Raw genomic sequence first — 16,163 nt, 5'->3', positions numbered from 1 at the left:
AATAAACAACTCAAATATAGTAATTTCCCCATATTTCAAAGGTGTAGCTCAAAAATCACCAAAATTACGAATTTTTGAGAAAGTTGTCTACAATTTTTGCTTGGCCTCAAAAATGAAAATTTCTAAAGTCTGTCTTTTTTGCTCTAGAATTTTGCAATTTCGCAAAGTTAATAAACAACTCAAATATAATAATTTTCTCAAATTTCATAGGTGTAGCTCAAAAATTACCAAAATTACAAATTTTTGAAAAAGTTGTCTACAATTTTTGCTTGGTCTCAAAAATGAAAATTTCTAAATTCTGTATTTTTTGCTTTAAAATTTTGCAATTTCGCAAAGTTAAGAAACAACTCAAATATACATAGTAATTTCCCCAAATTTCAAAGGTGTAGCTCAAAAATTACCAAAATTACGAATTTTTGAGAAAGTTGACTACAATTTTTGCTTGGTCTCAAAAATGAAAATTTCTAAAATCTGTCTTTTTTGCTCTAGAATTTTGCAATTTCGCAAAGTTAATAAACAACTCAAATACTATAATTTCCCCAAATTTCAAAGGTGTAGCTCAAAAATTACCAAAATTACGAATTTTTGAGAAAGTTGACTACAATTTTTGCTTGGTCTCAAAAATGAAAATTTCTAAAATCTGTCTTTTTTGCTCTAGAATTTTGCAATTTCGCAAAGTTAATAAACAACTCAAATACTATAATTTCCCCAAATTTCAAAGGTGTAGCTCAAAAATTACCAAAATTACGAATTTTTGAGAAAGTTGACTACAATTTTTGTTTGGTCTCAAAAATGAAAATTTCTAAAATCTGTGTTTTTTGCTCTAAAATTTTGCAATTTCGCAAAGCTAAGAAACAAATCAAATATAGTAATTTCCCCAAATTTCATAGGTGTAGCTCAAAAATTACCAAAATTACGAATTTTTGAAAAAGTTGTCTACAATTTTTGTTTGAACTCAAAAATGAAAATTTTTAAAATCTGTGTTTTTTGCTTTAGAATTTTGTAGATAGGTACATTACCCTCCATTTCGATAACAAAAGCGACAAAAAAAAACAAGCACACCTGACATTCTAAGCGAATTGCGAATGTAATCTGTCGGAGCGGCGCTCTAACATCATTAAAATTGACGAAACAATTTCAAAATGGAACGAGGAAACTTTACATTTGCTAATCTATTAATCGCCATTTAATAATCGGGAAGCGGATCCAAACGAATTAAATATGTATTCAGTCCGACTACAGGTGGGTGAAGTAATATAATCGAAATTAATAATCAATTTCGAGAAAGGGATAAGTAAATACCCGCAGCGCGGATTTGTTGACAAAACACTGAACGAGTGTTTTCACAAAAAAAAAGTTGGATGATAAAAAAGTTAAAAACTGGAATAAGTTTGCGAACAAAAGTCAAAGAAAGAGTACAATCTGTTAGTTGGAACAGTAAAAAGTTTGCCACGAAAAAACGTATAAAAATAATTGAATTGTATTTATCCACAGTTTTATGACGGTTTTACGAGGATCAATATAGTTAACGCGATAGTAAACAGGCCTCAATTATTCATTATCCTTCAAGGCAATTAAGGATCAACAACATTATTCTTCCACTGACAGATCTTTACCACTTAATTGCGAATTAAGACAAGACGACAAACAATTTTGTCACTTTTAATTTGGGTCGATGTTTATTACGACCTAGTTGTGAATAAAACGGTATACAAATCATTTCCGGAAATCTCAGTTATGATTTCTGCAATTGAACCAAAATAATACGCGAATAATATTTGTAATATTACCAGTTTTATGTAAATAATGTCCGTTTTAAAATCTCGCCAAGAAAAACGAGAAAACAAACAGCCTAAGAAATTTCTCAGTAAAATTATTAAAAACACTCCCCGGGAGGCTCGTATTTTTATTAGAGCAAAATTCTGTTTATGACTTCATTTAATAAGAAAATTATTTTTGTACGTCAAAGGCGAAAAACAGACAAAACATGTTGACTGAACAAATTTATCAGCGCCATCTATCCGTGTTCAATTGTACCAACCCCGCGCCACCTAGCCCAACTCGTAGAACTAAAGCACTTACCGGTAATGTTATTATTGGCGTTCGCTTGTGCGAAGTGTGGATTTTGGAGGAGTTGCTGCTGCAGCAGGTTGATGGGCATGTGCTGCATCTGCGGTAAAGAAGGATAAGCGGGTGGTGGTCCTTGGGGCGTTTTCTCCGGATATCCGCTCGGAGGGAATGGCGACGGTACGGTTTCACCTGTAATAAGTAACTATAGATTTCTGTACAAACTTCTCGCGTCGGAGCACAGATGGCGCCGGAAAAACTACCTGGCTCGGAAATGGGTGTAGTTAAAGGGCTCTCTGGTAGAAGGATGCCTTTCTGGACCAGTTCATCCCTGTTGGCTCGGACTGATATTTTCCTTTCTAGCGCTGAAAACGGAGGAAAGTCAAGTGAAAACGCGACGAATGTGATACTCACTCCGCGAAACGGCTTCGAGTTTATCCGATTTCTTTTTTCTTTTCCATTTCCACGGCCTCAAGAGCTTCCCTATCGAGAATTTGCTCTTCCTTTCCAGCGGCGGCGTCCTCGTGCCGCTCCCCAAACTGTTCGTTCGGAATGCAGAACCGTTCTGCTTTTTGGCTGCAACAAGAAGAACAATCAACACCAAAACACCACAAACTTTAACATGTACTTCCATAGCTATCCGCGATGGATACGCGGACGCGAATTGTATAAACTTGTCGCGAAATGTTGAACAGAGCTCTGGCGGCGTTATTTTCAGCGTCTCGACGCCGAGTCTAAACAGTGAGTCATTCTTTCAATACGAGAGCTCATTAAGTCTCACGAAATTTACGATAAGCAGACGTTTATTTACAGTGGCGGTTAATTGATTTAATCACAGAGGTCAATTGGAATAAACCGACCGTTTCCTTTGGAAGGAGGAGACTCCAGCAGGGGATTTAATTGGAATTTGTAAGCCCTCTGTCAGGTGGTGACTACTGGGCGTCGTCTAGGCAACACTGCTCTTGTCTCGTGTTTCTAGACGCTAAAAATCGTTGCTAGTCGAGAGTGATTTCCATTTCGCGGACTTATGATCACATTAAAACCACTTTTTTTTTACCACATCGCCATTGCAGCAAATTCTATCAAACCGAGAATAATGAGGCTTCGCAGTCTTCAACTCAAGCACGTAATTAAAACAAGAATCATCTTATGGCAGTATAATTCTTACCTGTCTATAGTTAGACACACTTCAAAGAAGCGCACGTTGGTTATTATCATTGTGCGCTAATTATTTTCATTAACCTTAATCCTCCGTTTGAACTTGATTTCCTAAACTCGTAATTGTTGTATTCTAATTTGCCCAAGCCTCGTTTAAGAGTCTTCACCCATTTCTCTTATGGGAGATCCCATGTAAATTGACGGGTAAATAACTTCTTTATTAAAAAAGATATCGACTTCAGTTTTCGAGTATAGGTTTGTTACTTCCATTACTAAAAGACTGTTTTTTTGGTTTTTTAGAAAAACTTCGGAATTTTCTTGAAATTGGAGTTATTTGATGCACAATTTAACAGTTTTCCATTTCACACTATATTTGACGTTATTTTATTATTTTGAAAAAAGCATTACGTAGAACTATGTAGCAAAACAACATCTTACAAAATTGGTTCATTTTGCTTTATAAATAAAGGAGATATGATTCCGTTCAATTTCATTATTAAAAGTTTGGTCTTATTCTGTGAGCAAAGATTGATTTACGAGGGTAAATTGAAAGTTTCCGGCCTAGTCAAGAAAACAAAAGAATATCGCGTAAACAATAATTTTATTTTTCAATGTAATCTCCGTCAAGTTCAATGCACTTGGTCCACCTACGTTCAAGTGCTTTTATTCCATCATTATAAGCTTTTTGTCCAACTGGTCAAAATATTCGTTTGTGGCAGCAATCACATCTTCATTGGACTTGTATTTCTTTCCAGCATGAAATTTTTTTAAGTTTGGAAACAAACTAAAATCCGAGGGGGCTAAATCAGGCGAATAGGGGGCATGGGGTACCAGTTCAAACCGCAACTCATTGATTTTTGCCATGGCGATAACTGATTTGTAGCAGGGAGCATTATCCTGGTGAAACAAAATTTTTTTCTTTGCTAATCCGGGTTGTTTTTCTTGAATTTGCTCTTTTAGCTTATCAAGTAGGGTAGCATAGTATGCTCCGTTTATTGTTTTACCTTTTTCAAGATAATCCACTAAGAGAATGCCTTTGGCATCCCAAAAAACTGAAGCTAAAACTTTTCCAGCCGATGGAACTGTTTTGGCCTTTTTTTGAGCAGGTTCTCCTTTAGCAGTCCATTCTTTCGATTGCTACTTCGTTTCTGGTATATAGTGGTGAATCTACGTCTCATCCATTGTGACAAATCGTCGCAAAAAATCCACTCTATTGCGTTTAAACAAGTCCAAACACTCTTCTGAAACAGTTTTGCGCGTCAGCTTTTGCTCCAGTGTGAGCAGTCGCGGCACCCATCGCGCGGATAATTTTTTCATCTCCAAAACCTCGGTTAGGATATAATATGTCCGCTCTGATGAAATACCCACAGTATCCGCTATCTCTATCAACTTCAATCGCCGGGCATTCAATACAAATTTATGGACTTTTTCAACAATTTCTGTCGTAATGGCTGTTTTTGGTCTTCCTGACCGCGGCGCATCTTCTGTGCTTTTGCGACCACGTTTAAAGTCCGCAACCCAAGTTTTAACCGTGGAGTACGAAGGAGAAGATTCACGTAATGTACCATCAAGCTCAGTTTTAATTTCTTTCGGGCATAAACCCTTAATATGAAAATATTTAATAACCGCTCGAATTTCAACTGGTTCCATTGTTGCAACTTGCAAAACTTTAGCAACTTTGACAGCCTGTCAAACAGTTATTATTTGATAGAAATTTTTGTTAATCCACAGCCAGACAGATAAATGTTGAAACAAAATAACGCCATAAAAACATCGGGCAAATTTGTACTCTATCTGAGTAAGGCCGGAGACTTTTCAATTTATCCTCGTATTACCCTAAACCGCAAGTAATGGAAGCAGTAAACCGTCGAAAGATTTACAAGTTCCATGGGTCATTTTGCAGGTACCTGCGTTTGTTACCAAACCTCCATTCCCTTGTCTGAATATTTAAAGCTTCTTAGCTACAGTTTGATTTTGATAAAAGCTTGATTGGTGATGAAGTCACAAGTAACAGTCAAAATTTTTACACACCGGGAAAATTACTTCGTGTATTAAATCAGTAATTTCACAAAAACCAATCCTATTGTAAAAAATGCAAAACAAGTCAACTTTTAATTAATTGCGGAACTTTTGAATTCATATTTGTAAAATCATTTAGTTTTACAAGTAGCACAACATAAATTTTATAAAATTAATTTTGGTCGTTGATATGTCATCATTTTTATAGTCTTGACACAATTTGCGCCATATTACAATCATATAAAAATAATTGTTAGTGACAATTTAGACCACAAAATGTGTTACCGCATGATTTTGGTCCATCCGGAGGATCATAAATTTCAAAGAATTATTTGGCGTGATAATCCTAATCAGCCACTCCAGACGTTTCAGCTGAAAACGGTTACATACGGTACCACCTGTGCACCTTTTTTAGCGGTGCGAACATTGCATCAATTAGCATTGGAGACATTAAATTCAAATCCATACGCGAGTAAAATCATCGATCGTGACTTTTACATGGATGATCTGTTAACGGGGGCGGATACTAAACAGCAAGTCATATCAATTAAAAACGAACTTACCAAGATTTTAGAGTCAGGAGGTTTTAACCTAACAAAATGGGCCTCAAACATTGAAGTCGATGATACAAAAAATCGAGACATCGAATTCGAGGAAAGCAACGATGTCAAAGTGCTCGGTTTTTACTGGAACTGTAGCCGAGATCAATTAAAATATAATATCAATCTGCCAGTTATAGATTCAAAAACCGTCGTCAGTAAACGGTTCATTCTATCCACGGTAGCCAGAATCTTTGATCCACTCGGATTAATAAATCCCGTTGTGGTCACTGCAAAAATCCTTCTGCAAGGACTCTGGAATCTCCAGTTAAGCTGGGACCAGCAGGTTCCGCCGCTTATCGAAACCGCGTTTGTCAAATTCTTTGAAAACTTGCGATATCTGATGACTTACAAAACATACCGCGGAAATTGTCAAGTGTCCAAACAGTACCCGCGCGTGCGGTAGAACTGCACGGATTTGCCGACGCTTCGTCAAAAGCGTACGGTGCCGCAATTTACATAAAGAGCACGGACGTTGAAGGAAACACGTCCGTCAATTTATTATGCGCCAAATCGCGAGTTGCTCCTATCAAAACGGTAACGTTACCGCGACTCGAACTTAATGCGGCGGTATTATTAATCCACTTGGTTTGCAAGGTAACCGAAATTCTCAATTTAAAAATCACTAAAAGATACCTTTGGACCGATTCAACAATCGTTTTGTCGTGGTTAAGTGAACCCGCTGAAAACTGGAAGGTGTACATCGCCAACCGGGTCGGTCAAATACAAGAAAGGAGTACTCGAGAGGAATGGCGTCATGTCAGATCCGGAGACAACCCCGCCGACGTCGTATCCAGAGGTTGCACGCCACAATACTTAAGCACGTGCAGCTTGTGGTGGCACGGTCCGAATTGGTTGGTTAACAATCCAAATGAGTGGCCCGAATCCTGGACACCTAAAAGTCCCGAAACACGCGACACCCGAAATTCAGTTGGCGCAGAAAGAAAAACCGCCATTGTGCTAAATGTTACGGAGCCTCCGCCAGAACTACCGATTATAAAAAAATTCTCGTCCACCTCTAAATTGATAAGAGTTATGGCCTATGTTTTACGGTTTATTAAGGCCACGCGGGAAAAATCCAAGTCAAATTCTCTCAACCTTTCAATATCCGAAATCAATCAGGCTGAGAAAATTATTTTAAAATCCATTCAAGAAAGTGCCTTTGCGGAACAGCTGGGGGCTGTAAAAATGGGCGGAACCAAGCGCCATAATTTGTCAAATCTCGATCCCTTCGTAGACCAAGACGGCCTCCTCCGAGTAGGTGGTCTTTTAAAAAACTCTCCTCTAGCGTACGACAATAAATTCCCGGTACTCCTTCCGCGAAATCATTATTTCACAAAGCTTATAATCCGAGAATCACACGAAGCGGTACTTCATGCCGGGCATGAGGGCACTTTAGCCATGGTTCGCCAGAAATATTGGCCGGTGTCAGGTCGAACGATGGTGAGGTCGGTAATTCGATCTTGCGTAAAATGTGCAAGAGCTAATCCTCAGCGGCTCAATCAAAAAATGGGCGATTTACCTAAACCACGTGTACAACCTTTACGTCCGTTTTTTATCTCAGGAGTGGACTATGCCGGTCCATTTTATATTAAAACAAATAAAACCAGAAGGTCGATCAAAGTCAAATCTTACGTAGCGTTGTTTGTCTGCTTCTCCACTAAAGCCGTCCATTTGGAACTTGTGGGCGATTTAACAACGGAGAGTTTCTTAGGGGCTCTAAAAAGATTCACTTCGAGGCGCGGACATGTGAAGGAACTGTTTTCGGATAACGGCACAAATTTTGTAGGTGCCGAAAGAGAAATGTTTAGGTCCGCACAGTTTCAAAACGAAATTTTGAATTCGATGACATCGATTAAAACCAAATTTACCTTCATAGCGCCAAATTCGCCGCATTTTGGAGGTCTCTGGGAGCGTGCGGTAAGAAGTGTCAAGCACCATTTGCGTCGAGTCGTGGGCGACGCGTCTCTAACCTTCGAAGAATTTTATACCTTTTTAACTCGGGTAGAAGCATGTTTAAACTCGCGTCCCTTAACCCCTCTTTCCCACGATCCTAATGATCTGGAAGCCTTGACTCCTGGTCACTTTTTGATTGGGGGCCCCATCACTGCTCCAATCGAACCCGACTTGGGCGAACTCCAACCAACCCGTCTATCAAGGTGGCAAAGGGTTCAACAACTGCACCAACATTTTTGGAGCCGCTGGCAAAAGGAGTATTTGTCGCAACTTCAAACACGTCCTAAGAGCCAGCAAACCACCCACAGCATCACCGTCGGAACCCTCGTCGTCCTGGTGGATGACAATCTACCACCGCTTCGCTGGAAGTTAGGGCGAATCGTTGAAACCCATGCAGGAGCCGACGGCTTAGTGCGCGTTGTGACAATTAAAACCGCGAGTGGTGTAACTAAACGAGCAGTGAAGAAAGTGTGCGCCCTTCCAATCAATTAGACAATTCATGATTGCATTTTCTTTTATTTTATATGGATTGTTTATTTTTATCTCTTTTTGTTGTATCTTGTATGTAGTGTAGTATTTTAGTTTAATATTTAATTCATTTGGTAATGTTGAAGTCCAATACTTCAAGGGGGCGGCATGTTTACTGGAGCACCCAGTAAACCAAATGTCCCAACCTTTTTTTTTGGTGTGGTCCCACATCAGTCATCCTTCACCGCCACCCCGCCCTGTGAGGGTGTCGGTGCAGGTGGCTTTTCTGGAGACCACAGCTTCTAAAATCAGTCCTGTATCAGATGCCAACAAATAAACTCTATTCACACATTTGAAATTTTCTATAATTTCTGGTCCTTCGAGCAACTACTTAAAATACGTTTTACTTTCAAAACACCATACAGTCCGCAATTGCACCTAACAAAGGAATAGTACAATTATTTTTTTGTTATTTACTTAAATTATACCGTCTTTTGCGGCATTTTTACGTTTGTATTTTCTCTGTATGTGCTTTTAAATTGTCACCTACTATCTTTATCTTTTCAATAATAAAATAAGTAAGAAAGCACAGAATCTTTTTAGAATTCATCGACGAAATCGTATTTTCTCATTTATTTTACTTCGAATGCTGAGTTACCAAAAGCTTATAAGGTTAAGTAAATTTAGGCGATAGTTGTGAAAGCAGAAGAATTGTTACTTGTGTTCGTATAAAAAGAAGACTAATTACTAATTAGCATTAAGATAATTGAGGCACCTCGATTAAGTTGCGATTAGCCACTCCAGTAGATTTTAATCAACTCCTCATAAAACATAAAAAAAAATTGTTTGGTTTATTTAGCTTATGATTTAAGCTCTCGAACTAGAAGAATTGTTGCTTGTGTTTGAACCAAAACAGTTTTTATTAGAGATTTTACATAAAAGAGCAAACCTATTGTACTTTTGTGGGCTGCAGAAACCCCTTGTAAATCATATTCGGTCTCAACTTTGCGGGTAAAGTGATTATCACTTTATGACGTTTTATGATGTCTTCAGAGGGACCAAGCAAATTTGACAGCTGTCCGAATTTTTATTGCTTTCGAAACTCGGTTTAGGTGAAGACTCCTCTTAACATTTATAACAGTAAAGGCGAGTCTTTTTGTGTTTCTGGACCACTGTCATAACTTTTCCACGAAAGAAAGTGAACGGAGGCGAGTTTTAATTTGATCAATATCTGAGGAAAAAAGGTTATCTGGTTAGAATGAAATATCGTCTTTGTTCTTGGTGCGTTTTCCTTGTAAATTTCGTCCGGTTCCAAGAAACTCTCAGTACAATTTGTAACTGTAACCAGTTTTGTTGTGTCATATCCTTATAAGATATTGTTTCTTTGTTTATTGTTAATAGATGTAATTAATTGGCTATAGACTGGTTGTTTCTACCACCGCCCACCGTTGAAAGTTTTTTGACCTTGCAGGGGCCGTTCCCATGTGCTTTACTACAAACGGCGCTAATTTAGACGGGGTGTCATCTCCTGCCTGTTATTGCCGCCATCATGTACTTCCTACTTAACGTAATCTCTTTTATTACCAAGGGCAGGGGATTCTTCTAATTGTTACAACAAAGCTCTATTTATAACTCAAACGCAAAAACGCGTGATAACCTATGCAACTTCTTGACGACAAATGAGTGGCGATTACCTTCTAATTTATGATTTTCTTGGTCCGCAAAGAGCGGGTAATAAATAACCAAAGTTAGCGCCATCTTGGAAAGTTATTTGAGGTGCAGATTCCTCTTGGATGACAATGAATAATACCGCCTTTCTCCATTTTCCGATGTCATTTCATACTTGCGCTCGTCAACTTTGACAACTCGATTACCGGAACAGATAAAACGATTTTGCTGCAACAATGAGACGGAACGGCTAACGAACATAGACAATGCGTGATAAAGCGAACGGTTGTATCGAATGTCCTCGATTCTATTAATACTCTCTGTGAAATTATTTTTATGTCTATAAAGATACGAGAGTTGTTAGCGGGGCTGTGCTCACCCGTCGAAGCTCCGACACCAAAGACCAAAGCGAGCAAAAACGAAGTTTTCAGTCAATATAAAAATGAATGTAATACATTTTGGACGAAATTTGTACTGGAGCCGTGCGAAGTTGTTTCTAAAGTAGAATTGCCTCCTGATTCTAAATCTGAACTCAGTTTTCCTCCATTAGGTCAGGGCTCAGAGATATTTGTTAATTCAGTTTTTTTAGTACTTGCAAAATCATGAAACTCTATAATATAGCATTGGAAAGGTACTTAAATAAGTCGCAGGTCAAGATATTAGAGAAAAACTAAAAAAAAAGAAAAACAAACTGTTTTTAAAAACTTGCCACTTTTTTGCATAGAACTCCAAAATTGATTCATGATTTTTTATTAAAATACGTCATTATAAAGGATGAGATCTCTGCTTTCTAGCGCGGTGTTTACAAATGTTTCTAGCATCAAGGGTGGCTCTGGAATTCCTGTCATGCACTATTTTGCCGCATTGTTTTCATAGTGAATATAACTGTCTTGAAAATTATTTACAATGTTACTTACGTCAACGAAGTTTCAGTAACAGTTTTGTGTCCAAGTTTTTGATTTTCAGGTTTTAAACCACAACTAGAACAGTTTATTTCTCTAAACTTACTGTGTTCCATGTTTGAGGTTATCTGCAAATGTCAGTTGAAAAATCGAAACCCACATTTGTAATGAGCGGCAAATTTCTTTGACATTTCATAGCCACTCTTGTAGAAGCTTGTAGAAGTTACATGAGAAAGAATTTGGAGTGATTTTTAGAGAAAATTCGTATTTTGTTAACTTTCAAAGATTTTGTAAAAATTTTAATCATAGCCTTTTAATAAATTTCACGTTTCTAAACAATTTCACTGGGCATAATGGAAGATCATAGATAAAAATTATGCAGGAACTGTAAAAAAGTTCTTGGTCGAGTTTTTTTATAATTTTAATAATTTTAAAGGCATTTTCGTATCTTCATCGATTACTGCCCCTAGTTTGCCCGGAAAAAGTTCAAATAAAGATACAAAAAATTAATTTTCAGTGATATCCACCCATCCATTTTATGTTAACTTTCAAAAAAAATTAATCAATTCCTTTAACAGATTTCCACCCTCTAATTGTTTTGGTCCATAATGCCAACGAATTTCTATAAACAATCTAATAAGAATTTAGACAGAAGCTAAAAAGAATGTGATGAAAGCATACAAAGAGAATTGGATGACTCTAATGAATTTATACAAGATCTTGAAAATCAGGAGACAATTTGAGGAAAATCCAAAGAGAATTAGACAGAATTTATAAAAGGCAAAAATCTATCTAGACATTTTTCTGGCATTTATTAAATAATCTCTACTTTCGACAGATCTTTTTTGAACTTTTCTGGATTTTCTTGGTAACTTTAGACTCCTTTTAATTTCTTAATTTCTTTGAATTTTCCTTAAATTCTCTTTAGTATCTGTACTTTCTTACATTTTCCTTAGATTCTGTTTAGATTGACTAGATTCTCTACATTTCTGATAGAATGTCTCTACAGTACAACCTCGATTATCCGTGCTTCTCGGGACCGAAGCCTGCACGGATAATCGAGTTGTTAAATAAACATACGTTTAAGGCTACAGAACGTTATTATTTGGAACGTTTTTTTAATTCAAAATTTATAAAAATTTTAACAAAACCTATCAACACTTTAACAATAACAATTTTAAATATTGAAAGAAATTGAAACAATCAATTCTTATCAAACATATACAAAAAAGTAACTATTCTGTAGTAAAAAAATCTGGTAATTTCTTTTTTTTTTCTCATTTTTCTCTGCAACTTGAGTTTTCAGTTTTTTTTAATTATGAAGGTTTTCACTACAAAAAAATGATTTTAAGCATTTTTGTTAATGTTTGCGAACACTACTACTCAAAAACAAAAAATGAAACTCATAATTTTGTTTTTGTTCTCCGCTTTAAGCTAAATCTCATTCTCATTAAACTACCCCAACCAATACTCGAAATTCCAAATTTTAAGATTTCTAACAATAGATGCAAAAGTACGAAGTAGTTGGTCTTCGATTTACGTGTTTTTTTGCAATGCACGGATAATCGAACGAACACCCTTGCACGGATAATCCGCACCCGGATAATCGAGGCTCTACTGTATTTCTACTAGATTTTCGAGATTCTTTAGATATATGTAGTCTCGGTAGACACCTTCTAAATTTATACAAGATTTTGTAAACTAATTCTCTAGATTCTCTAGATTATATCGACTCTCTTTACCCACCCTGTAAAAGTGCTTTAGATTTTTTATAGATTTCTGCAATTTCTTAGAATTTTTTAGATTCTAAAAACTTGAAATTTTTTTGAAAAATATCTCAATGTTTTTTGTCCTGCATATTCAGCGCAAAAAAGCAAGTTTTCAGTCTTTGCAATAATCCATCACAATAAAAAATCGGTGTAATATATTAAGTTATATGCAAAATTGCAAACTGCGTTTTTGTTTGAGACATGAGAAGTTGTTCTCAAACACCATGAACCTACCCTACCTTCCTTATAAGTTTTATAGGCCGTTGGAAAGCTATTTGAATTAGCTTCTTAAAACACAGTCGACCATGACTTTGCAAGTTTTCAAAAAAAAAAAATAAATAAAAAAAAATAAAAAACTATTCAAGAAAATCTCTGAATCCGGACCTGATGGAGCAAAACAGACTTCACATTCGGAATCAGAAAGCCTTTCCCCTTTAGAAATGACTTTAAACTTTTCCAGTACAATTATTTTCCACAATTTGTTGTCTAAACCTAATTTTTCCTGCAGAGATTTTTTTGTCGGCGGCAAATTTAAAATGCTACTCTGTGATTGGTCGATCAGGTAGGGAGTTACACAGCCAACAAGAACTGTCATATCTCTCCAATATGCCTATAATCGTATTTTACCGTATCAAAAAAGAATTTCGAGAAAACGCAGTTTTTTACCGAGAATGCCGCTACTCGCGCAACGCTTAAAACATTTGTTAACAATGTTCCCATGTGCGGTGTGAATACTAAAAGTAGTTGTATATCTTCTTGATGTGCGGATAATACGCGTTTAAATTTTTATTAGCTGTATTGTTGTGGTAAGTTAGTTTTAACAAAAACATTAAAAACGCATTAACGTACGTATAGATTCAAACTTTCAATGTAAAATGTCAAAAAGCAATTAAAAATACAGTTGGCAGTAAACCTAACGCCACTAAATATTTCCAAAAGCGCCCTCAGTGTCAGTAAAAAAATAGTTTTTGTAATATTCAGTTCAGATTAACAGGTATTTAATTATAACTTTATGTTTTCATTATATTTTGGGATTAGAAAAAACTTGACAGTTGCTTAGGGAGCCATCTAGGGGAGAAAACAGACATTTATCCACTACAGGTATCTATTTTATCCCTTTCAAATCCTGCTGATTTAGAAAATTGCTCCTTTGTAATTCGGTAAATTCTCTGCAGGAAAAATGACGTATAATTATTTCTCATTTGCTAAGCACATTACATAAGTAGTAATTCAAAATCGATGCCATGCCAGAGCGCCAATTTTGTTCAGCAGCTGCCGAAAACTGATTCCGATTTCGTAGCTGACTTCACACTAAAAGCATTTGGATTATTCATACCGCGCAACTTCAAATTCTCTTTCAACTTTTGCTACACTTTCGTGTAAATCACTCGACTATCAATTATCATGACACTTGTCCAAACCGTGCCAAAAATGTGTTGCCCCGTCGGAACTAGAAACCAATTTCATAAATTATCCCAAGCAAAACATTCCAATCGCAAACATTTTTTAACAGAGAAACGTGCATAATTAATGTCAATTTTTATCTTTCCTCATTAAGGAAACTAGATAATTTGGGCTGGTGAAAACTATTCATCAAGTTTTGACGGCCAATTTCCGAGAATTAGGCCAACAGACGGCTAAATTTATAGTGGGACTGAACGTTAAAAGTGTTAGGTTAGGACGAACTTGGAACGGACCCAGTAATCGCCAGTCCTTGGATTTAATACTTTTCCGCTTAAATTAGGACTGTGTTGCTATTTCGAACAATTAGTTGCTCGGGTTGGGCGTTAACAATAATTATGACTTTCTCTTTGAGATAATAAAATAAAGTACGCTTTCATTGTAGTGATCATTTTAGACCTGAATGTCAGTCAGAACGAATTCATTTTATGTCGAAAAAAAAAACTGAATTTAATGGCGCTTCCGCTTGCTCCTCAACAAAAATTTTTATCTCGAAGGCTCACATGCCTCTTTAAATTTAACGTTTAGATGTTATCAATCGGAAAATCCATCCTTTAGTGAAGAAACACCGCCAGTAATGGCAGTGAAGAAAACCGCCTAACAGTACACCATCGCTCCTTTTCGCACTCTTACTTTTTAAAGGCCTGCGCTCGCGTCTATTCCAGCGTTCAGGTCACTCCAAACCAGTCTTCGGCGATGCGCCCTCTTGAGGAATGCGCTACGTCATCCTCGCAAGGACATGTCAGCTTTGTTTCAAGTAATACGGAAGGCGCACTAAAAGCTCGAAACGACAGGAAGAGGAGACGGCCGTTGAACTCTTATCGATTGTATAAATAAAAACATTGAAAGTTCCAACTTGGAGGTGAACTAAATACCGAATGAACTGAAAATGTACAGTTAACTGCACGCTTTTACGCAATCCTTCATTCACTTGGTGGTTATCAGGTGGATCGGAGTTTTGCGCAAACATCGTGTGACATGGATTTTCAATGTTATCTTAAGAATCGAGGGGGAAATCAGATTTGTGTGGGAATTGTTGGTTTTATCGCACCTCTACAGAGCCGAATTCTTCGCCCACCCAACCAATTTGCTACAATTAAAGCCGACATCTCGTTAAACTTCGTTATGAGGTTTCTAGACGGCAATAAAGGACACGATAAACGCCCGAAATGCGTGTTTGGCGAGAAGTTAGCGACGCCTCCTGAGGGCCTTGACATAGTCCGAAAGTCTCGAAACATGCAGAAGAATTAAACTAGACAAAGAAGAAATTTTAGAATAAACTAATCAAAAAAATCAATAAAATTCGTCAGTTGCTTGTGGAGCCATCTATTAATCAAAATTAGCATGTATTCATTACAGGTATCTAACTTATCCCCTTCAAATCCTGCTGATGTCTAAAATTCCTATAGGTTTATTTAAACAGTTAAGATCAGAGCAGAACAGAGATTGCTGCTCATGAATTTGTCGCGATTTATGGCAAAAAGGAGTGGAATTTTTTACCCAGATAATTGCCCCATGAATCAATGGCTTCCTGTGCCTCGTTAATAATTGATTTTGATGAAATGCGTCGTTTGACGTTCGTTTCCGCCACAGTTCGAAATGTGAAACCCACAACGACAATTATAACAGTGCTCCAGGGCAGGAAGCCAAAGAGAACGTTTTAGGTCTTGGCGTTGTATGAAAATTTTCACAGATTTTCACTTTCGAAACAAAACTTTATGTAACTTTTATTGTGCACATTGGCAAAATATTCCCATGTTCTATCATAACCCAAAAACAATAGATTGTAGCAGTGTTTACTAATGACCCAGAAAAAGCGCAAATTTCAAAGATGTGAGAATATGGGTTCGTAGTTGTAAAAATATTTTTAAACGTTCTGAATTGGTCACTAAATTCGAAAATAGTCCAAGAAACCAACGTTTTAAGAATTCATGAAAAAGTTCGGAAACTCCACCCCAAGCATCAAATATTCAAAATGCGATCATTTCATTCCAATAATGGACCGCAGAATTTAAGAAACTTGAGTTTAAATATTCATGAGTTCGAATTTGTGGGGGTGGTAGTCTGCAATTATGCGCACAGAATACCAACTTTGC

The 16,163-nt window shown here is 36.8% G+C and overlaps 1 protein-coding gene across 9 annotated transcripts in view; it reads right to left on the bottom strand.

Annotated features, from left to right (window-relative positions):
* The window catches only part of LOC148167839 (phosphatase and actin regulator 2), an 83,042-nt gene that overhangs the window by 28,702 nt on the left and 38,177 nt on the right, over positions 1-16,163 (bottom strand). For all 9 annotated transcript variants that reach the window (XM_088044843.1, XM_088044848.1, XM_088044844.1 and 6 more), the window contains 3 exons: positions 2,482-2,643; positions 2,331-2,432; positions 2,083-2,259 (listed from right to left, as the gene is read on the bottom strand). In XM_088044843.1, coding sequence (XP_087900969.1) covers positions 2,083-2,259; positions 2,331-2,432; positions 2,482-2,643 — 441 coding nt within the window. The remainder of the gene's footprint in view (positions 1-2,082; positions 2,260-2,330; positions 2,433-2,481; positions 2,644-16,163) is intronic.

Source organism: Gnatocerus cornutus, chromosome 9 (assembly GCF_029298725.1).
Source record: "Gnatocerus cornutus isolate USDA-ARS CGAHR chromosome 9, icGnaCorn1.1, whole genome shotgun sequence".
In the NCBI taxonomy this organism is placed as follows: Eukaryota; Metazoa; Arthropoda; class Insecta; order Coleoptera; family Tenebrionidae; genus Gnatocerus; species Gnatocerus cornutus.
This window is presented reverse-complemented; position numbering and strand designations above follow the sequence as displayed.